At 36.6% G+C, this 23,320-nt stretch overlaps 1 protein-coding gene across 2 annotated transcripts in view; it reads left to right on the top strand.

Moving 5' to 3' along the window:
- Positions 1-23,320, top strand: part of LOC138716361 (vesicular glutamate transporter 1-like) — an 82,495-nt gene that overhangs the window by 13,087 nt on the left and 46,088 nt on the right. Inside the window, exons 5-11 of one of the 2 annotated variants that reach the window (XM_069849368.1) lie at positions 7,582-7,666; positions 10,107-10,327; positions 13,283-13,429; positions 13,522-13,654; positions 16,060-16,215; positions 16,765-16,850; positions 17,981-18,421. The exons of the other annotated variant lie outside the window; for it this stretch is intronic. Coding sequence (XP_069705469.1) covers positions 7,582-7,666; positions 10,107-10,327; positions 13,283-13,429; positions 13,522-13,654; positions 16,060-16,215; positions 16,765-16,850; positions 17,981-18,220 — 1,068 coding nt within the window. The 3' untranslated portion in view covers positions 18,221-18,421. Of the gene's footprint in view, positions 1-7,581; positions 7,667-10,106; positions 10,328-13,282; positions 13,430-13,521; positions 13,655-16,059; positions 16,216-16,764; positions 16,851-17,980; positions 18,422-23,320 lie in introns of those variants that run through there. 2 annotated transcript variants of the gene reach the window in all.

Raw genomic sequence — 23,320 nt, 5'->3', positions numbered from 1 at the left:
AGCAGAATGTGGTGCCCACAAGTGGCGTGGTAACACGTTAAAGTACGGAGTGTCCAACATGCCCGACTGTCCAACAGACCCTAGTTTACCCTATTGTTAGTGAAGGAAAGAGGATTTCTATGGTGTCATGTTACAGAAAGCAACGGCTAATATCATTATTGTCTTTTGATAATTTAAATTCTCTCCTGAGCTATTTGTATTGCACGTGCTCGTGAAGTACGATGTGGCAATGTTGTACGCTGCCTTGCTCTCTCTATCTGTCTCTCTCGACGCAAACGCTAGCAGACTGCCGCTTTCCGAATTGCCGTCGACTCTAGTTTCCCTTTATTGGCCAACCCTCATGCCACTGTATCACAGAATGTGTGACAGTGGCACAATGTCCAACACACTATATGTAGAGGTGCACTCATTACAAGTGGCCAGAATCCGACGGGATGAGCACCGTCTTAAATCACTAAGTGATTATTGACGCATAATATAGGCCTATTTGAAGTATGTATGATATTTCCGTGCAGGAATTCTGCATTATCATATGATGAAAATGTTAAATGTTATGTTTTATTTAACGACGCTCGCAACTGCAGAGGTTATATCAGCGTCGCCGGATGTGCCGGAATTTTGTCCCGCAGGAATTCTTTTACATGCCAGTAAATCTATTGACATGAGCCTGTCGCATTTAAGCACACTTAAATGCCATCGACCTAGCCCGGGATCGAACCCGCAACCTTGGGCATAGAAGGCCAGCGCTATACCAACTTGCCAACCAGGTCGCATATATTGAAGGATGGGTGCCACAGTGCATGAAGGTTGGCCTCTAAAGGGAAACTAAAAGGTGGAACTTAAACTGAGAGGATTCAATCCGGCATCGGAACTTGAATCCGGTGTGGCTTAGTGGATAAAGTGTCAGCACGTAGATCTGAAAACCTGGGTTCGAGTCCCGGTGCCGGAGAGAATTTTTCTCCGCTCCACCCATCCTTCATCATATGGTAATTCAGAATTCCTGCATGGAAATATCATACGTACTTCAACCTAAGCTATGTTTCTTATTCCAATTGGAATCTTATACCTCCCTATTTTTTACGATTTTCCATTTTCCATACGACTTACACGTTCAAACCACTTTTTCTTTCAGTCCAATTTGACACAGTAAAATCTCAATACTCGCTTATAACTAGGACAACCCGTTTCCGACCCACAACAAAGCAGCAAGTTAAGAGCACACGGACTCCAAGCACACAGAAGTCAGAAGTGCAGGCAGCCACGCGCTATGTACGAGGCGCATCCGGAAAGTAAGTTTCCCTATTTAAAAAAAAGAACACACACTTTCAGGAAAACATTTATTGGCAACAGGTACAGCAATGTTTCAGCTATTTTTCAACATAGCCACCATCAGAATTGAGACACTTGTCGTATCGTGGGATCAACTTTTGTATCCCTCTGTCGTAGAACTCTGCCGCCTCTGAATGGAATCAGCGTGTGAAAGATGTCTTCAGCTCTTCGTCGTTGCCAAAACGCTCACCGGAGGACAGGAATATCTTGAGGTGCAAGAAAACGTAAAAATCGCTGGGAGCAAGATCAGGACTGTAGGGTGGATGATCAAACAACTCCCAGCCAAATTCCGTCAAAACAGCTGCTGTGCGCCGAGCCGTATGTGGACGAGCATTGTCATGGAGAAGCACAACACCTGCAGTAAGCATTCCACGCCTCTTGTTTTGAATGGCACGTCGCAATTTTCGCAGTGTTTCACAGTAACGGTCAGCGTTCACTGTTTCACCTCTTGGAAGGAAGTCAATGAGCAGAATGCTCTTCCTGTCCCACAACACCGTGCACATCACTTTCCGTACCGACAGCGTCTGTTTGAATTTCGTCCTGACCGGAGATCCACTATGCCGCCAATGCATTGACTGTTGCTTGGTTTCCGGTTGAAGTGCGAAATCCAAGTCTCATCGCCCGTGACGATCCTGTCGAGGAACTCGTCGCCGTCATCGTGATACCGTTGCAGAAATATCAGTGCTGCTCCTAAACGTTGCATTTTGTGTTCGGGTGTCAGGTTTTTCGGCACCCACCTGGCACACGCTTTTTTGAACAGCAGGTGCTTAGTGACAATCTCATGCAATAAGGATCGCGATATCTGCGGAAAATGGCTGCTCAGCTCCGTAATCGTGAAGCGACGATTCTCCATGATGCACTGCCGCACCAGCTCAACACGATCATCATTGATGAGGGACGGTCGCCCACTGCGCTCTTCATCATGGACACTTTGACGACCTTCGGAAAACTGTCTACACCAGCGACGCACCATCTGCTTACTCATGATGTTCGGCCCATAGACCTGACAGAGCTGCCGATGAATTTCAATTGGCGCAATGCTTTGTGCATTAAAGAACTTAATCGCCGACAGAACCTCGCAGGCGGCGGGAGAAGGAATAAGAGCTTCCATTTCGGACCACTGCTGCCACGCTACTGGCACCAGGCGGGACCTGTCCGGCTGGCATGTGATTGATACGTCATAGATCTGTTACGCATTCGCAATTGACACGGCTAATTACGTTTACTTTCAAGGGGAAAAAAATCGGGAAACTTACTTTCTGGATGCGCCTCGTACATTCGCTGTGTGATATCAAGTACATAGTTAATGGGTGCATCGGCAGTTAGACACATGTTTAATGTTCGGTACGTTAATTGTGGAGTTATTGTGCAGTTGAAATAAATCTGTAAATATGTCACAAATGGAGAGTTCTTCCAATACACTCATTCATTCAGTGTTCTATCCAAGGGCAGGTCTTTCACTGCAAACCCAGCTTTCTCCAATCTTTCATATTTTCTGCCTTTGTTTCCTCATATGATCCATATATCTTAATGTCGGCTATCTTCTGATATCTTCTTCTACTCCGGACTCTTCTCCCGTTCACCATTCCTTCAGTGCATCCTTCAGTAGGCAGTTTCTTCTCAGCCAGTGACCCAACCAATTCCTTTTCCTCTTACTTACTTACTTACAAATGGCTTTTAAGGAACCCGAAGGTTCATTGCCGCCCTCATATAAGACCGCCAGCAGGCCCTATCCTGTGCAAGATTAATCCAGTCTCTATCATCATACCCCACCTCCCTCAAATCCATTTTAATATTATCCTCCCATCTACGTCTCGGCCTCCCTAAAGGTCTTTTTCCCTCCGGTCTCCCAACTAACACTCTGTATGCATTTCTGGATTCGCCCATATGTGCTACATGCCCTGCCCATCTCAAACGTCTGGATTTAATGTTCCTAATTATGTCAGGTGAAGAATACAATGCGTGCAGTTCTGTGTTGTGTAACTTTCTCCATTCTCCTGTAACTTCATCCCGCTTAGCCCCAAATATTTTCCTAAGCACCTTATTCTCAAACACCCTGAACCTATGTTCCTCTCTCAGAGTGAGAGTCCAAGTTTCACAACCATACAGAAGAACCGGTAATATAACTGTTTTATAAATCCTAACTTTCAGATTTTTGGACAGCAGACTGGATGATAAGAGCTTCTCAACCGAATAATAACACGCATTTCCCATATTTATACTGCTTTTAATTTCCTCCCGAGTGTCATTTATATTTGTTACTGTCGCTCCAATATATTTGAATTTTTCCACCTCTTCGAAGGATAAATCTCCAATTTTTATATTTCCATTTCGTACAATATTCTGGTCACGAGACATAATCATATACTTTGTCTTTTCGGGATTTACTTCCAAACCGATCGCTCTACTTGCTTCAAGTAAAATTTCCGTGTTTTCCCTAATCGTTTGTGTATTTTCTCCTAACATATTCACGTCATCCGCATAGACAGGGAGCTGATGTAACCCGTTTAATTCCAAACCCTGCCTGTTATCCTAAACTTTCCTAATGGCATATTCTAGCGCGAAGTTAAAAAGTAAAGGTGATAGTGCATCTCCCTGCTTTAGCCCGCAGTGAATTGGAAAAGCATCAGAAACTGACCTATACGTACTCTGCTGTATGTTTCACTGAGACACATTTTAATTAATCGAACTAGTTTCTTGGGAATACCAAATTCAATAAGAATATCATATAATACTTCCCTCTTAACCGAGTCATATGCCTTTTTGAAATCTATGAATAACTGATGTACTGTACCCTTATACTCCCATTTTTTCTCCATTATCTGTGGAATACAAAAAATCTGATCAATAGTCGATCTATTACGCCGAAAACCGCACTTATGATCCCCAATAATTTCATCTACGTACAGAGTTAATCTTCTCAAAAGAATATTTGACAAAATTTTGTACGACGTCAACAAAAGTGATATTCCTCGAAAGTTACCACAGTTGGTTTTGTCCCCCTTTTTAAAAATAGGTACAATTATGGACTCCTTCCATTGTTCTGGTACAATTTCCTTTTCCCAAATAGCAAGTACAAGTTTATAAATTTCGCTATATAATGCACTTCCACCCTCTTGTATTAATTCTGCTGGAATTTGATCGATACCTGGAGACTTGTACTTTTTCAGATTTTCTATCGCAATTTCGACTTCTGAAAGCGTGGGTTCGGGTATAAATGGCTCAGCAGTTTGTATTTCAATTTCGTCCCGATCATTTCTATTTGGCCTATGTACATTTAGTAGTTGCGCAAAATAGTTTTTCCATCTGTTTAGGATTGATGGAGAGTCTGCAAGCAAGTCACCATTCTCATCCTTGATTACATTTACCCTTGACTGATATCCGTTCTTAAATTCTTTTATACCCTTATATAAATCTCGAATGTTTTTATTCTTACTATTTGTTTCTACCTCATTCAGTTTTTCCTTCAAGTAACCTCTCTTTTTATTCCTAAGTGTACGACTTGCTTCCCGTCTTTCATTGAAATAATTATCTCTCTTCTCCTCAACTGGATCCTGTAAGAATTTCAATTTTGCCTGTTTCCTTCTTTCTACTACCATGCAACAATCTTCATCAAACCACGGTTTCTTTTTCTTAGTTTCATAATAACCTATGCTCTGCTCAGCTGCAATTTTGATACTATCTCTGGTATTTTCCCACACACTATTAACATCTAATTCTTTCTCAACTTCGTCGGAACTTTCTAAAGTGGCAAACCTATTCGAAATTTCGACCTGATAATTTTGCTTAGCTTCCTCGTCCTTTAATTTCAAAATATTGAATTTAGTAATATTAACTTGTTGCTCTACTCGCTTGGCTACTGATAATCTTTCTCTTAATTCTCCAATCACCAAATAATGGTCAGAATTACAGTCTGCACCCCTGAAAGTTCGAATATCTACTATACTAGTATGTCTCCGTTTATCTATCAAGATGTGATCTATTTGGTTGTGTGTCAATCCATCTGGAGAAGTCCAAGTATATTTATGTATATCCTTATGGGGGAATGTTGTACTTTTGACAATTAAATTTTTCGATGTGGCAAAGTTGATTAATCTAACTCCATTGTCACTACTAATTGCGTGTAGACTCTCTTTTCCAATAGTTGGTCTAAAAATATCCTCCCGTCCTACTTTAGCATTGAAATCCCCCAATAAAATTTTCATGTGATACCTAGGGAACTGATCAAAAGTATGTTCCAATTCCTCATAAAAGCTATTCTTTATATGGTCATCTTTCTCTTCTGTAGGGGCGTGAGCATTTATAACTATGATGTCGCACCATCTACCCTTAAGTACTAAATATGATAACCTGTCACTGATAAATTCGACCTTTTTTACTGCTGATTTTATTCTTTTATGAACAAAGAATCCTGTTCCTAATTGGTGATTATTGTTTCCTTCCCCATAATACAACAAGTAATCTCCTATTTGTGATACGCCATTCCCATCTAACCTAACCTCTTGTACTCCTACGAAGTCTATTCTATATCTAGCTAGTTCTTTTGCTACTAATATTACCCCTCCTGTTCTATAAAGACGACTAGTTACGTTCCAAGTGCCAAATCTCAAAACCTTATTCCTTTGCTGTGGTCGTGCCAGAGAATCAGTCCTATTCCGAGGCGTATTATAGGGATACGTAACAAGCTGTTTTTTACGGTGATGGGTTGTTAGCCCTTCGCCCAACCCCCAAGCTGGAGGACCACCCCTTATCGGCTGTCCACGACTGCTTATTCAATATATTCGCAGCTACATTCCATATCTGGAGGCCGTCTCCTCTATCCGCAACCTGAGGACGCGCCATGCCGTGGTGATAGGGACCCACAATACATGGTTCCTTTTCCTCTTCCTGATCAATTTCAGCATCATTCTTTCTCCACCCACTCTTTCCAACACACCTTCATTTCTTATTCTGTCTGTCCACTTCACATGTTCCAGTCTTCTCCATATCCACATTTCAAATGCTTCTATTCGCTTCTCTTCACGCTGATATAACCTCGGCAGTTGCGAACGTCGTTAAATAAAACATAACATTTTTCGAACATATTGTTCTGTCGTCCCATTCTGCAAATCCAGGAAATTTGCCTCCAGGGTTGCAGCTAAAATTAATGTTGGTTTTACAATAACTATCAGTTTGAGTTTGTTAAAATTTAATTTTATTAATTTTTTATTTATTATTATTTATTTTATTGAATTTTTTTATTTAGTTATTATTTATTTGTAATTATGATCAAATTATTTTTCGAATACTGCACTACTAAAATGTATATATCAGTAGTGTCAGAGTTGTAAGCTCCAAAACCGGTTGTGGAGCTAGAGAGAGCAATTCGGAGCGTGAATTTGCTTATGTCTGTGGAAACACCGGAGCACGCAACGAGTAATAGTGGAGCGCTCCACTCCTTTTAGTCTCTGTCTGACAACGCTGGTATATATAATGACAAGGACTTTTTTATCTTTTACAATTCCGTAAACTATGAACTGTGTCCAAGGATTCCTAAATTTGCAGCGAAAATTAGTATATTACGATTTTCAGCAACATACCGGTAGTTTTTCATGGACCTAACAGAACCAAAATTTAAGGCCAAGTCATTCGATCATGATAAGCGCCCTATGCTTACTCTTCAGGTCATTCTCCTTTGTCACATATTTCGTTGCATAATGATAGAATTTCCTTCTTGTCTTCACCCAAGGATTTCGCTAATTCAATGGAGATTCATCAATTCCTGTTACTTTCCCATTCTTCATTTCCCTAAGCGCTAGTTCAACTTCTTCTCTTAAAACAGAAAATCTTTCTCGTCTTCTGAAACGTCTCTTCATGTTCTTTAACTAAGTCACCTGGACGATTACCTCTCCCCTTTAGCTCTTCTGTGTATTTCGTCCATCTCTCCGATATTCCTTGTTTGTATATTATTTCATTGTTGATTTAGTCTTCTATCAACCACATGATTTCCTACCCTTATTTGTAAAGTCCATACACTTAAATTTGCGGTAGACTACATTAAATCATACCTTCCATTTCTCTCTAAAACCCCTAGTTTTTTTTAATTTCTGTTTCATCCAGTCTTCCTTCGTCTCATCAGTTTCCCTTCTTAGTCCATTGTTTCGTTTCCTGTAGTTTCTTCTACCTTCTTCCATGTTGATGTAATGTAAACAAAATAGTTTTCTTAGTATGGCTCAATATCATATGGATATTAAAATATTACTTTTACCGCAGGGTGCTTCAATGCCATCAATACATCGTCTGACAGCAAACTGGATTCCACCAAATGAACGAAGTAAATTTATTACAGCTTACATGGGTAAGTATGTTTCCCTAAGTTACTCAACTTAGGTTTAAAGTAAAGGAAATATTTCCTAATATTTGTTTAAATCTATTTTAAAGATGTTTCGATATATTTTTCATTCAGTTCCCCTTACTAATGGGCATTTGTTTTAGAAATGACTTATTTACCCGCATACATGCACGATACGATTACTGTACCAAAACCGTATAGGCTTATTGAATAAGATAAGTACATTATGTCGTTTCATAAGTACCTAATGTCAGTGTTCTTTAAGTTTGGGACTTCATAAGATTTCAATGATTCTCTTTAATTGGCCAATGCAATTTACAGAACGCTATGGTTATTATCAGCCCCGGATTTTGGTGACTAAAAGATTAAAAATATTACCTAAAAAATTATCTATAAAATGAGCTAAAAATCAATAAAATTGTCTAAAAAAAACTTAAAAATTTTTGTCTTCATTTTAAGGTATGGCAGTACAGCACAGTTCTAATAAGAACATTGGAACTGAAATTAAAAACTAGTATTAATTTAAACTCGCGAATTTGTATGTTCTAAGAAAGAGCACGTAAAAAATATTACTTCATTCAGAATTATTGCAGTAGGTAACCACCAGCATGCGCAGGTTCTCGAAAGTGATAGTGTTTGCTTCAGTGTCTAAATCAAAGGTGTACGGCCCCTTTTTTCACGGAGACAACTGTGACCGATGTCATTCCTCGATATGCTGCAGCAATGGTTGTTTCCTAGGGTGACTGAGGATTCCAATAACTTCATATTCCAACTTGATGGGGTGACGCCACAGTCTAGTATATACAGTCACGAAGATTGAGTTGTGAGGGTACTAGGAACAATAGACTGTGCAGGTACAATTTCGCATTGTCTGTAATGAGGCGATAGTAGCGATCCTAGTGGTTAGCAACTATCTTTGGATGCATATTTACTACGTATTCAGCTTCGTGATTGTATATACTAGACTGTGGTGACGCCCCATTAGCACATTGAAAATGCGTCGCTATCTGAACACACAACACCCTCTACGTTGAATTGGGCGATGCGATAAAGATGACAGAGTTGTTACAGTGGCCTCCTACACCCCCCGACCTAACAGTCTTTAAATTCTTTTCTCTGTGGATGTGTAAAAGACATAGTATACGTGCCAGCACCACCACCAGCAACTTTGGTTGAGCTCAACGATCCAATTACAGATGCATTTACGACTATCAGAGATATGCTACTGCGCGTAAAAGAACTTCAATATCGTATCGATGAGTGACGTGTAACGAGAGGAAGCCACATGGAACACTTGTGGAGGCGTGTCCGAAACGTGGACAGTTTATGTTTATTTTTATGTATCATGCATTATTCTAAGTTCTATATTATTCTTTATGCAGCCGCTTAAAACCTGATGAATCATTTGTAATTGACCTATATTCATTGTAACGTAGAATCACAGCCTAGTATATACAATCACGAAGCTCAATACGTAGTGAATATACATCCATAGATAGTTGCTAACCACTAGGATCGCTACTATCGCCTCATCACAGACAATGTGAAATAGTACCTGCACAGTCTATTGTTTCTAGTACCCTCACAACTCAAGCTTCGCGACTGTATATACTAGACTGTGGTAGAATTAACTTAACCAATCAGTCTTCCACAGACGAGGTTAAACAAATGATCCTAAAGACATGCCCATTTTCTTTTTCATTTTTCTTTATTTGCATATTCATGTAATTTTCTTGATATTAAAGTTCAAAGTAATCTCTCACAGAACAGTTAAGTTTTACTCATATGCTCTACCTAGTAAGGAACTGCTTTTTAGCACATTTTTTATAATATAATAATACAATGATTTTATCTGTAAAACGTATATTTAAGTTTTTCTTTCTTCATTCATAAACCGGGATTGTTATTGATAAAAAAAAATATTGAAAAAATGTACTAAAATATTATTAATCTATGCACAAGTAGGGTGATATGTTTGCCCTTTTATCAGAGTAGGCTAGATACAAATAAATTAGGTATAATTACTATTTCAAGAAATTTGTAAATAATAAAACAGACTGTATGAAGAGCTCGGGGGAGAAGAAGATATCAGATGATACACGACATTAAGATATATGGACCGTATGCGGAGACTAAGAGGAAAGCAGAAAATAGTAAAGATTGTAGAATGCTGAGATTGCAGTGAAAGACCTGCATTGGCAATGAATGAATGAATGAATGAACGAACGAATGAATGAATGAATGAACGAATGAATGAATGAACGAATGAACGAACGAATGAATGTGGAAAGCCTGTAATAGAGTGTAAACAAAACGGGATTTTTTGAAACAATATTTGCAACATATAGCAAATGTAATAAGACATTCGATGAAACTCAAGAATTAGGTTAAGAATTTCAACCAACACGTTCGTAACTTACAAACCCATGCCAGTATTTAATTTCAGGTACTGCAGTTGGAGCTGCTGTAACATATCCATTCTGTGGACTACTCATCAGTTGGTTTGGATGGCCTTCTGTATTCTACATTACTGGAGCAATTGGTGTGATCTGGTTTACTGCTTGGTGGTTACTAGCATATGATAGTCCTGCCCAGCATCCACGCATCTCAAAGGAAGAAAAATTAAACATCATGAACAAAATCGGAGACGTTATTGCTCCGAAGACAGTATGTACAGTACAAATTTAACTAATTTTATTAATTCTTTATTTCATAATCCTAAAAAGCTGCTATAGTGGTTATTCAGAATCGATCATGACAGCACTATTAGAGCAATGCTAAAATGACAATGACAGAGAAAACAAAGGTACCGGTACTTAAAGGTTCACCAAAATTTCATATAATCTTCCGACGACAGAATCCACCTCCCATTTGCGAAAGATTATAGAAACAGAAGTGAGAATCTACGCCGTCGTATACTGATATAATAATTTTTATGCTCGACCATGCCGAAATGTAGTAATTATACAACTGGTAGCAGTCCTTTAATGGACTTCATTAAAGTACACCTATTCATTAAAGTTCAGGTGTTCCACCAATCAGAAAATACCATTGTAGCAATATGAAAGCGCAAGTATCGATTATTCTCGGATATGCAATCGAAAGACAACAATAAATCAATAAATCACCTATATTTGAAATAAAGTCAGTTCTGTTATTATAATAATTAGCGTTAATTGTAAATAATATCCAAATGAATTCAATTTGTCATCTCGTTTTTCAATGTCAAGGTCAATGTCGACATTTGTTTCTCGGAAAAAATCAATACTTTCGCGTCTGCGCAGATCTCACAATTTACGAGGGATTGCACAAGGTCAGATCCGCTCCTCAGTCAGATAAGAATAACATGAATACTTATGAATAATTTCAAGTTAGAAATATGGTCGAGCATAAAAAGTCGTATGAAACTTGACTATAATGGTAATTAAGACGCGAGTTTCATAAACATACACGCGTCTTAATTACTACCATTATAGGCTCGTTGCATAATGTACTATTTGTGAAGGTACTGTGAACAAGAAAATGAGATCAGAGGAATGGTTTTTCCTTGTGTTAATAAAGGCGATCTTACGATTATTGGCTAACGGAACTACTAGCACAGCACAGGAATAGCACAAAACATTTTGATAAGATAAAAGTTACAAAAGAAACAGAATTTTGCAAAGGCGTAAGTCAGTGGTGACCAAGATGTCGACCTCCGAGCCATGAATGGTAGACCTTAACCCAAGAAGGTTTGCCATCCCTGATTAAAAGCCAACACCATTAAAAACACATCCATTATACAAGGTGTCATAGTGTACCCCAAGATTTCGAAAACAGATTATTTTTAAGTCATTCATTATTATTGTGAATATGTCTGTTACTATGTAACAGATTAAACGAAAAAAATTAATGCAATGGAAATTTTCAAACTGCGTCATGAGCTCCCTAGTGGGCATTACTGAAGCTACTCTTGTATGTATTTTTGTAAGGATGCGCATTTTGATGTGCTGTGTGTGTTTTTGTGTGCAGATTATATATATATATCTGTGTGTGTGTGTGTGTGAGTGTGTGCACTTCCAGTAGTTTTATGTGACTAGGGGCTAATGTTTGTGTTTTTCTGTTTGAGTTCATTTTATGTTATGTTTCAAAGTATGTTTTGTTTGTATGGATCTTTAGTGCATTATTTGTTTCTGTTTAGACCATACATGGGCACAATTTTCGGTTACGTGAGGCACTCGATTTGAAATAGTTTGTTTACTAGGAGAAGAGACTGCAGAGTAGGATGGAAAATATAAACTGCTGTGACCTGCGTAACCTTATCGCAATTGCTAAGGCGGTCAGTGGCGAATTATTAGGAAAGCGCTTGGTTAACGTGATACTCTCGAAAACTTTGATTCAATTTGGCAAATTAATTTGGCAGCTTTAATCACAAACCACTTTACTGTTTCTCCGTCACTGAATTGATTTAAATCACAGGCGAGAAATTGCGTAACTAGCCAATAATATTCCATCAAGTTGTCTACGTTCATTTTCTTGAATATTCTGGCGTTTATCGAGATTACTTAATAGATTTGCATGTTCTCGACCTAAAATAACTTCAGAAAATCATATTTCTTTTTTACTCACATTTAATATATTTTTAATAAATTTCTTTTGGAAATAATACTTACAAACAACATTTAATTCCCGTACCTTTTAATGCAGCGTGTTTAAGGTATAATGTCGTATTTAGTATACTATGCAAATGTTAAGATCGTAAAATTTCTTCGGAATAGTACGAAAAAAAATAGCATTTAATTTGTCTTACCTTCTAATTCAGCATGTTCTTTATGACATAAGGAGTAATGTTGTTGTATATTAAATTTATTAATGACTAATAGGATTTTCGAGCATAATATACATCGTATGTTCTCCCCTTCTAAACAGCAAAAAAACTCTTCCTCCCATTTCTCATGAAATAATCGTTTTCTAACGCGTACACACTGCTTTGATAATGCCATTATGCCACCATTGACATTGCTTATGAAATTGATATAGAACCTTCCCACGCCTAGGAGCTACGTGAGGGAGAAACGGGGACTGTGAAGATGATGTCACTCAGAGCGATAAGCTCTGTGAAGGTCAGCGAGGCATTATTTCTCAAGTGAGGCATGATGCCCAAGTATGGTTTAGACTATATGTGTATTTGTGTGTTTGAGTATGGTTGTATATGTTTATGTACAGTATATTCTTTGTGTTCAATTGTGTCTTTTTTGGTCATGTTCATCAACGTCGGTTAAAAATATAGTGGCCATGGTTTACGAAACCACGGTTAGTAAGTAACCATGGTTAAAACGTAATTTCTGTTCATTTTGTAACCCACTTACGTTTGTAATTCTATATAGATTCTAAGATGAACAGATACATTTTAAAATGAGACTAAAATTACTTCAAGAAATTACACGGTTTTGTATACCATATTACTGTAATGTAGGAAACTTTTTCCTATTAATATATTTGAAATGCTATGGGGAAAAAACACGAGTAAAAATAACATTCTTTCAATTACCGTGGGAACACAAAATGATTAGGTATTTCAATCCCATACAATCTTTCTATTCTCTTATTCAATATTGAATATGAATAAATATATTTTTCAAGCTTTCAACACCGTGGAAGAAGATCTTACTTTCAAGACCTGTCTGGATAAATATTTTCGCAGAGTGGGGTAATCTTTGGGGATTGTACACCATAATGACCCAAGCTCCAACTTACTTCAAACTTATTCATGGCTGGGATATACAGATGGTGAGCAAGAACACTGTTTTATATCTGAATATTTGTTGCACTGGTAATACTAGAATGTACTTACTTACAGCAAATATAATTATTTGTTTCAGACTGGATTTCTCTCTGGAATACCGCATTTGGCTCGTCTGATAATTTCAGTACTTATGTCAATTTTTGCAGACTACCTCTTAAATAATGACTCCATGTCAAGGACGAATGTTAGAAAAATGGCTACTGCAGCATGTAGGTGTTAAAGTAATGGGTAATTCCATGCAAAACAGTATGACGTAAACTTTAATAACTCCAAATTGTAAAAAATTTACATTAAATTCTGTATGTCATATTTAATAATCATGTGCAAAATTATGTTTGTGACAGCTACAGTTTAAATGTAATGGACAGTTAAAATACATAGGCCTATTTTCAATTTGTTTTTTGACCATAAAAATAATTACAATTTTTTTTAAGATGTCGTTAGACAGCTTACAAAAGAGGCTATTGAGATACTATAATTCAGTGCAGGTCACAATACTTAAGAGAACACTTTTGAACATCAAACAGTGAACACTTAAAATTATGTTTTCCAGGAAGGTGTCGCCAAATTTTATTGTTCACTACATCGGAAAAATCAGTTTCTTTGAGGACACTATCTCCAGGAGTTGGTTATTTATTTCTAGGACAACAGATGTTAAAAATTGTTGCCTCTTTCCTTTTAAAATCTGTTTTTTAACAGTCTTGGTCATTCTGCTATTCGTTGCCATAAATACAATATATTCTTCCATCCAATGGCGGCTCCTGCGTATTTCTTAAGAGGAGGAAAGAAGTTAACAGCATTACACCTTCTTGAGAGAAACATGCTACAAATTAGCCTACATGCATACATGTAAAACCAGGTAGTGTTGGATTGGCCTTCCTCCCTTTTGTATAGCAATAATCTATTTTTGTAAACTGAGTTTCCTAAATTAACAATTACAAGGAAATTCACTACCTCACAGCAGTTTTCACGCACACTACAGCATCACACGTGTTGGAAGAGACCAGCTACTAACACGTAACCGGAACCGTTTTACGGAAATAAGAATGAGAAATAATCTGTTAGAAAAGCGAGAAAACTGCACCCACCCACATGGTCTGTGTTGTCACATGTACATTTTACAAGTTCAGTATCACATGCTTTTGAAGAAAGTCAGTTCTTGTAAAGTCATACTACCATTATTGTTCAAAGCTGCCGGTGGCCGATTAATTTTTTTATGTTAAAATAATGTAGTTTGCAGTATTTTCAATTTCAAAGATATTTGTGCAAAACTGACAACTTGGCTGTTGTCCTGTCTAGTAGACAATGAATGGAAATGAATTTCAGGGGCCAAAAAGATCTGCGATAGTAATGTAGAACTACTTCCTCTTTGTTTTATATAAATCCAACTTCAACTTTCAGATATCCTCGAAAGTTTCAAACCATGAATAGTAGCTTTTATAAAGTGCAATGAATAATATATTTTGATCTATAATTAAAAAAAATATATATATGGTATCTTTCATAGCTTTGCGTTAAAACTGTTTTTATTGTGTCTCCTCCTAGATGTGTTATAGTGTGGTTGAATGCAGCGTCGTTAGATGGCAGCGGTAGCGAGCTTGCTGCACGATCAGTCGGTTTCTATTTCCCGCCCATGACTGATTCAGAGGAGGATCTCCTCCCTCTCCGTTCATTTACTTGCTTTAAAACTCTGCTTCTTTCTTTGGCCGCTAGCGCGCTGTTGTCTATGTGTATTAACTGCAGTAAAGGAGGAATGGATTGACATTTCTCCACACAAATAATCTCGCATCTTTCTCACAGTTTTCTAGTAGCACATGAGTGCGCGTCGTTAAAAACTCGATCAACCGAGGTTTTCTTAAAGCTGTGAACTTAAAAATTATCGGATCTTCCTCGAATTTCAAAGCATATATTTCATTTGGTATTTACATTCAAAAGAAGAAAAATGTGAGGAGGATGTTCCTCCCTTCCCTCCCCTGAGGAACCGCCACTGCTTCCATCATTTAATGGCTTTAATGCACAGTTTAAGCTGTGCTATGAATGAACTTTAAATGAAGAACGGATAGTGGATTGTTGAAAAAGTTCTTCAAGATTTTGGGGCTTTCATCTTGGGAAAGAAAGTATTATGTATTACGTTGCACCTAGTGGAAAATATAAAAATTGTTTATCTATCTGCCCGAGATATCGGAAAACTCACCAACGTCATTATTTTTCGAATGCCTTCGAATGTTTTTAAGAAGTTTCGGAATAACGATATTATGAACACAAATTATTTTTTAGGATGAACAGGAAAATGAACACTTGAAAAGAGAGAGAGGAGGGGAGGGAACATTTGGAGTCCTCTATTACACTTTCTTCAAGATGTGGGACAAGAAGAGGCCGAAAAAGAGGTAGTTCCGCTAAAAGTACGATGTCTGGTCACTCAAGTGTATTGCTAGCTATATGAAAAAATTAATGACTCGTCAAAAATTTAAGCACCAGGAACTATTACTGTAACAGCATGAAAGGGATGGCATACAAGTTTTATAGATGTACTATTTTTGGCTTAAATTGTTGATCTGCTTAAATAATATTTCTACCTAACGGATGATTAAAGCTGCTACTGATTCTTTCACAGGTTGTATTGGTCAAGGTTTGTTTATGCTCGCACTTGCTTTTTCTGGTTGCAACTCCACTGCTGCAATTGTATTTTCAATTGGAGCCACTGGAATGAGCGGGACTGTATCTTCAGGAGCTCTTGCAAGTTTTATTGATATGAGTCCTAACTTTTCTAGTGAGTTTTTATTGTTTTATTATCATTAGTTATTATAAAAATTATTATAGTTACGTCCTCTTTAGGGTTATTTTCTACTATAGAATATACTGTATTAAGAAATAAAATATTAATCAATTTTCTCCAATGAGGTACGATTGTCAATATTATTGCAATTGACACCAAAAAGATATTTTTAATGTTGCAGAAAAAATTTGTCTTAGAATGAATTATTATGTATATAAAGCCTATGAACAATATAATTAAATATTTGAATCCTATATTGATCTAAATATTTTAAGTATAACTACAAAAAAAATCTACAACACCTGGTCAGTAAAATAAGTTAATATTTGAAATAAATTTATTAGTTTGCAAAAAATAAATTAATTAATAATAAATATAAACGGAAATAATATAAAATCATCGCATGAAATGTCTAGATTACACTTGCATTGCAATAAATTAATATAATTGTAGATTTTGACACTGCTTGTAAAACAAAAAGTATGAAGAGGTCACTTATTACATCTAATTTATATTTGTTCTAATGAAAGTAAATTTTTTCAGGTATCATCGTGGGGATAAGCAATATGATAGGTGGTGTTAGTGGTTTCTTATCAGCATATTTGGTCGGTGTTCTTACTTATCAAAATGTAAGTAGAACTATTATAAATGCATTTTACAGAAAGCTTTGTTTTTAAAAATAGTTTAACATTAACTCAAAACCTTTTTGGGACATTAAAGCGGTGTTTTTCAAGAGCCATGCATGTCCCACCAGGTCATTCGGAGACGAAATTTCCGTTTCCACGCAAAGATCTCTCTTATGAACAATACATTATGATGGTTTCTAATATGCTGCGCGCACTCAGTCTGCACAAGATTGCGTCACGGTCCGCTTGAATGGCCGACAACTGTTCCAGCATCTGACGGTGGGATTGTTACAAAAATGGCATCTGAATTCAGCAACGATATGGATGAAAAATTGATAGATTTGGTAGGGAATCATTCTCTATTACACAATTTATCGAATAATAAGATTCGAGGCTGCTTGAAGTTCGGGACTTCGGGAGTGATCAATCTCAACGTCTCGAAACACTCACAAGCAGTCTTTAAATCAACGACGCGACGTATACAACATTGTCGCGCGGGTTTTCGGCTTTGCGGGCGCTGTTAGTCTTGCTTTCTCGATCGTTGTTCATCTCTATATAGCGCAAGCGTCAACAGAATTTCACGCATGGTGTATCGAATCCGTGGCTCGAATGTAAGGTTACATCGGATTCATCCAAATCAGTTGATAGTTATATTCTACTACCCTAAATAATTTACAATTTGATTTTCATTGGGTGATATTAATTTAAATTAATGTATGTTCAATTTACTTATGAACATTTCCTTAAAGAGATTGAAATGTTGTAATTTATTGCAACCCTAAAATATTTTATGTCCGTGTTTTACTATACACACATTATCAATCAAATTCAGTATTTTTCTAATGAAATCATAGTAAATCTGAACGACCCAGAGAGACAAATAGAAATGTAGGACTAATTATTTTCCTTAAGAATTACCGTATATAAATATCCTGCAGCTTATGTAGTTCAAACAAGGGCTAGGCACTTATCAATGTTTAACGTGTCGAATAATGAGATGCAACAGATAAAATTGTCTAATATTTAAAATTAAAAAGAAGGGCTTGAAAGAAAAAGAGTACAGTACTGTATTTCAGTATAAACAGTTTATTTATGCAAGTAACAAATTACAATAACGGTTTTTGATTTTACAGCAAATTGTGGGACAATGGCAACTGGTGTTCATAATATCAACAGTATTCCTGTTGGTGCCAGGTATTCTCCATCTTTTCCTCTCGTCATCCAAATTACAAGACTGGAATACGCCTACCGAACAAATAAATTGTCATGAACTTCAAAAACTGAATCCAGAGGCAAACAGAGATAAAGTATTTCCACAGGAAACACAGAATGAGATAAAAATAACAAGCAAAAGAAATGAAACAGAAGAATAAATCCTTTTTTCGTAACACTTCATGGCATTTCTCTCTTCCTCCCTAGTATATGCATACATTAATTCATAATTTATTTTCATTTAATTTTCAAAACCCATAGAAGACTGAAGATGTATGAGAGTGTATATAATTGTACTGCATGAAATAAAAATATGCTTAAAAATACAGCAGAATAAAATAGCTTCTCTCTTTCTAACTCACATGCTTCCTGTTTACATTACTCACTTTTCTTTCCTTCTCAAAATATCTTAATGAAATCAGCGTTCAAACCACAAACGTAATGAATGAGCAAATTACCTACAAAAAGTGAACCCAGCATGGGGTTTATAGGCCATGGCATATATGCTCCCGGCCAGCCGGCAACAAGATTTCACTGCACTACAGTGACTGTCCAACAAACGTTTATTTTTAAAAAGTTATGTACCGGTACTCACCCACGTCTAGCAAAAGATGCTGGAAATGTCTACCTTCATTTTTCGACAGATTTGTGGCATCTGCTTAGAAAATGACCCATCATCTTTCTTAGTTCTCTTTGAGAAATTGAATTAAACTCTTGACGGATTTTATTCTTTAATTCGTCTAAGGCAGTCTTGCGATAGCGACTAATAATTGCGGGCGAGAGCTATTTTATGCCCGCTGCGCGCGCGCGGAGCTCTTTTACCTGTAAACATTGCTAAAGGATGTACAGATCTTACAACACAGCGCATCATGACGGAACGAAAGCGCTTAAACGTTTCAAGGAAGAGTGGAAGATACAATATTTATGCTTCGAACATAGTGATGAAGTCCAGTGTTTGTTTTGCAAAAAATATATATCATTTGCAAAAAAAAAAAGCAACATAAAACGGCATTATGAGACGCAACATGAAAAAATAAAGGCATTATTCAGGAGAAGAGAGAAATAAATTCATTTCGGAATTGACATCGAAGGTAAATTAATTTACATTTGGGTCAGTAGATTGGATCTAGATTACTTTTATTTCTTTATTTTAAATGTATTGTTCGTGTTTTATTTGTTGCTTGTTTCTGGATATTTACTTTTATTAGACTACGTGTTTCTTTAATTTAGAAATATTTTATCTTTGATTGCACTATAGCTTATACTATTACTAAGCGCAAAATGCTAATTCACTTTTATTCCAATAACTATTTTCAGGATTTTTAGCAAATATGAACTAAACATTTTGAAAACTTTGATGCAAGGAGCTTTTTTAGTATCAATATAAAATATACTTAAAAATATAATTTCAAACTATTAGACCTAAATGCACCAAATTTTGTACTGATGATATTATCATAGATCTGTTTATATAGTTTAAATTTCACAAATTTTGGCCGAAATTGTGGAAGTTTTAATTTTTTATTTTATTTTATTGGGTTATTTTACGACGTTGTATCAACATCTAGGTAATTTAGCGTGTGAATGAAAAGAAGATGATAATGCCGGTGCAATGAGTCCGGGGTCCAGCACCGAAAGTTACCCAGCATTTGCTCATATTGAGTTGAGGAAAAACCCCGGAAAAAACCTCAACCAGGTAACTTGCACCAACCGGGATTCGAATACGGGCCACCTGGTTTCGCGGCCAGACGCGCTGACCGTTACTCCACAGGTGTGGACTGAAAGTTTTAAAAGTCATACATATCCCCTTAAATGCTTGACCCCAAAAATTACGATGGCTCTCAATATCTTAATTTAATCAATTTGTTTTTTTTTTTTTTTTTTCGTGTTACGTGCATCTCACAAATCACTCTAAGAAAACTCATTACATAATCACGACTGGAGAGTAAGGACTACATTTTCACAATCACACAATCAATATAGGCCTACTCTATTTCAATCAATATTGCCATTATTATTTTTTCAAAAAATACTCAAAAGTACTTAGAGCTCACACACGTCGAGCAGGTAGACCCTATTAGTTTCTCCTAACCAATGAAGAGAAGTATTTACATAATAAATAATTGCTTTTAACAATAATAGTAATATACGTTACAAGAGCGGTATGTTGACGTTTTCATGGTCGAGGAAAAGATTGAAAAAGCGAAACGTAGTTGAGCTTTTTTAATTTCCGAGAACATGAAAACAAACATACCGCTCGTGTATTGTACATTATTTTGTGCGAAGATCGTTTATTACATATCTGAAAGACGAATTTCTAATTAGTTGCAATGAAATCTCCATGTTCGTTTCTGTTTAATGACGCCAACTTCGGAACACCAAAATATCTTTCTTCAACATTGTTGCTGTAAAATGTTTTCTGTGTTTACTATACTCCAGCAGGCCGTGATATACGTCTGTCTTTTTTTTCCCCCAGTCTATAAATGCGAACTTAAAACAAACGGTAAGGTTATGTAATGATTTATTTTTCATTTTAATATTTTAACAATATTATTTATATAACATATTGCAGTAATAACATCGGCATCTGGAATCTCGTTGATTTTTTCACGGCTTCCTTAATGTTACTTGTATCAGGAATGCAATAAGCTTAGTGGAGTAGTAGACTTTACTTAATTTTTGCAAATATTTAAAAACAATAATTAACATTGCAATTTAGGTGAAATTGCAGTGGTAAGTTTCCAATTTATAATTATTACTATGTTAAACGTCTCTAAAAATAATATGTTAAAAGCCTAAAGCAGTAAAATGAATGTCGCGCTTAAGCGGTAAGAAGAGGGAAATTGTTGTGTGTGTTACGTTGGGAATATTGAATGTGGTATTTCACACTTACCGCGTATTGGTTCTGTGCGGAAACCAAGCAAATACGCACGATCTCGCACAAAATAGTTTACATACAATTAACTTTTCCTATTTCTCTTTTTGTTCCTAAAAAACCCTTCTCTTTGCGATTTGTTTATATATGTACATGTATATTAAATAACTTAGTAATTAGCACTATTACATAGCCAGAAATTTAGTAACGCAAGTTATTGTAATAATTGCTGCCTTTATTCGATGTGCTGTATATGCATGTACATCCCGGTTGTCTACGTTACGACGCTACGTAGTGGATGCGCTATGCGCCCGTGATCAAGGTCGAGCTCTTCTACCATGATTGGGAGCTAATATCGTCTCATCCCTGGTCTAAGGTGTGCGTGTCTTCATCTTTTAATATTCTCCAGAATTAATAATCGCAAGGAATTAGATCAGGCGATTTGTGTTTTCGACATTGCCCGCATGCCGCACGCACATGGGTATTAGCCTCCGTACATCAGTAGTTTCGAAAACTTTTTCAGTCCGTAGCTCTCCTGAACAAGAATTATAGTTTCCGCGGCTCCCCTACAGGATACCCTGTAAAAATTAGTGATGTTTTATAAGAGTTTTGTAATAATATATTACGATATAAGGTTGAGAAGTGCTTCTTACATAATTGAGGAAAAGTTAAAGGAAATGTGTAGAGCGATTTTTTTCAATTTCCGAGATTTTTAATGCACTTCATAAACATGTACTGTACAACATTTTTTGCACGATCATATTTTTAAAATCCCAAATACAATATATTTTGCATTGAATATTCAGAGCAATATTGTGCCAAAGTCTTCGCAAAACTGCACTGTAATGGTAACTAGGTAACAATAAGTCAACTGTAATGGGTCTATTACAGCATAGTTTTATGTTATGAAGAATGGTTTCTCCAGCAACAAGTTCCTATGTGGAAATTTTAACTTTCAATTCCTAACAACAATAGCTGTAAATACAGCAAAAAACACTATCGTGAGAAAAGCCTTTTTAAAATGTAATTCTCATGGTATTTTAATTATATTCGACAAAGTGAGGAAAATTGCAGTAATACGTACGACACAAGAAAAATTATGCACAGCCCACTACACGTGCGTGAACTTGAGTCGCCAAATGAACTAGTTAGTTCATTATGTAAATGAACGAAATATCACAACATTACCAGTGCGCTCGTTTTTTTTACCAGTCTCACTAAGTAGTGAATGAATTCGTCGACAGATGGCACACCGATGTGTTCTGAGTCGGACTCTGTTCTGAGTCAGAGCAGTGTATATTGGAGAGTACCATAGACTTACTAAATAACCGCTAGACCGCTCACTGGCGCTAGTGTTATGCTCCCAAATTGAACTGCCGACGAGTGGCCATTTGCTTGGTTGAGCTGAATAAGTACAGGTTCGTCCGTGTGCTGTTTTTTAATTGCAGCAATGAACAAGGATGTAAAGATAAAGAAGGAAGGAATGTTACATTTCACTGATTAGTTAATCTTTAATTTCTACTACGATTTTTGCCCCGAATTATGTTACAGAAGACAAACTATTATACTTATATGACTGTGCTTCAGGTTTCCTCTGAGTAGAGATTCCCTTAACCGAAAGTGGTTAGGTGCAATCCGAAGAGAGAATTTCTACCCTACAATGAGCCACTCGGGTGTGTTCAACTCATTTCAAGATAGTTGTTACCTTGAAACTACGTTATTACAATATACATTGCAATTGTTCTTCACCCACTTCATATCCTTCATTTTCTTCAAACAGTTGATGTTTCAGTGCACACATGAATAATTATTCGCTGAATTTGAAGGTACAGAAACTGTATAAATTAGAAAACGTTAATTATTTAATTTGAATGATTGAAAGTGACTCTTGTCTCAGTTACGGATTAATGAAACAGTTTCTTATACTGCTGCTACTACTACTACTACTACTCCTGCCACTACTACCACCACTACTACCGCTACCACTACTGCTGCTGCTTCTTTTAATTTCATACAGCAGTTTAACCTACGGCAAAAGTAAACATTAATTCTTGTATTAACCGTGGTTATGAATATTCACATTCAGAGTTCCTATGAAAATGATGCAAGCCTGACAGCCTAATTGAATCCCGATAAAGCGAGTCGAGATTGATAAAAAGAATCCCGATTTGAGCGATAACAGCCTACAACGTTATTTAAGCAAGTTAGTCTGCATTTCTATTATCCCATATTTTTATTTATTCAAATTTAGCATTGTAAACATAGAGGTAACCCGCGGAAATTTATAAGTCTGTGAGGTAACCCAGCTGATTGCCGTAAGGCAACTCTACTCGCAAGATAATAGTTCCGCTAGTTCTAGCTCTTGTTGATTAATCCTTTTCGGTAC

Source organism: Periplaneta americana, chromosome 16 (genome assembly GCF_040183065.1).
Source record: "Periplaneta americana isolate PAMFEO1 chromosome 16, P.americana_PAMFEO1_priV1, whole genome shotgun sequence".
Lineage (NCBI taxonomy): Eukaryota > Metazoa > Arthropoda > Insecta > Blattodea > Blattidae > Periplaneta > Periplaneta americana.
Note: the sequence above shows the minus strand (reverse complement) of the source record. Positions and strands in the feature narration are given on the sequence as shown.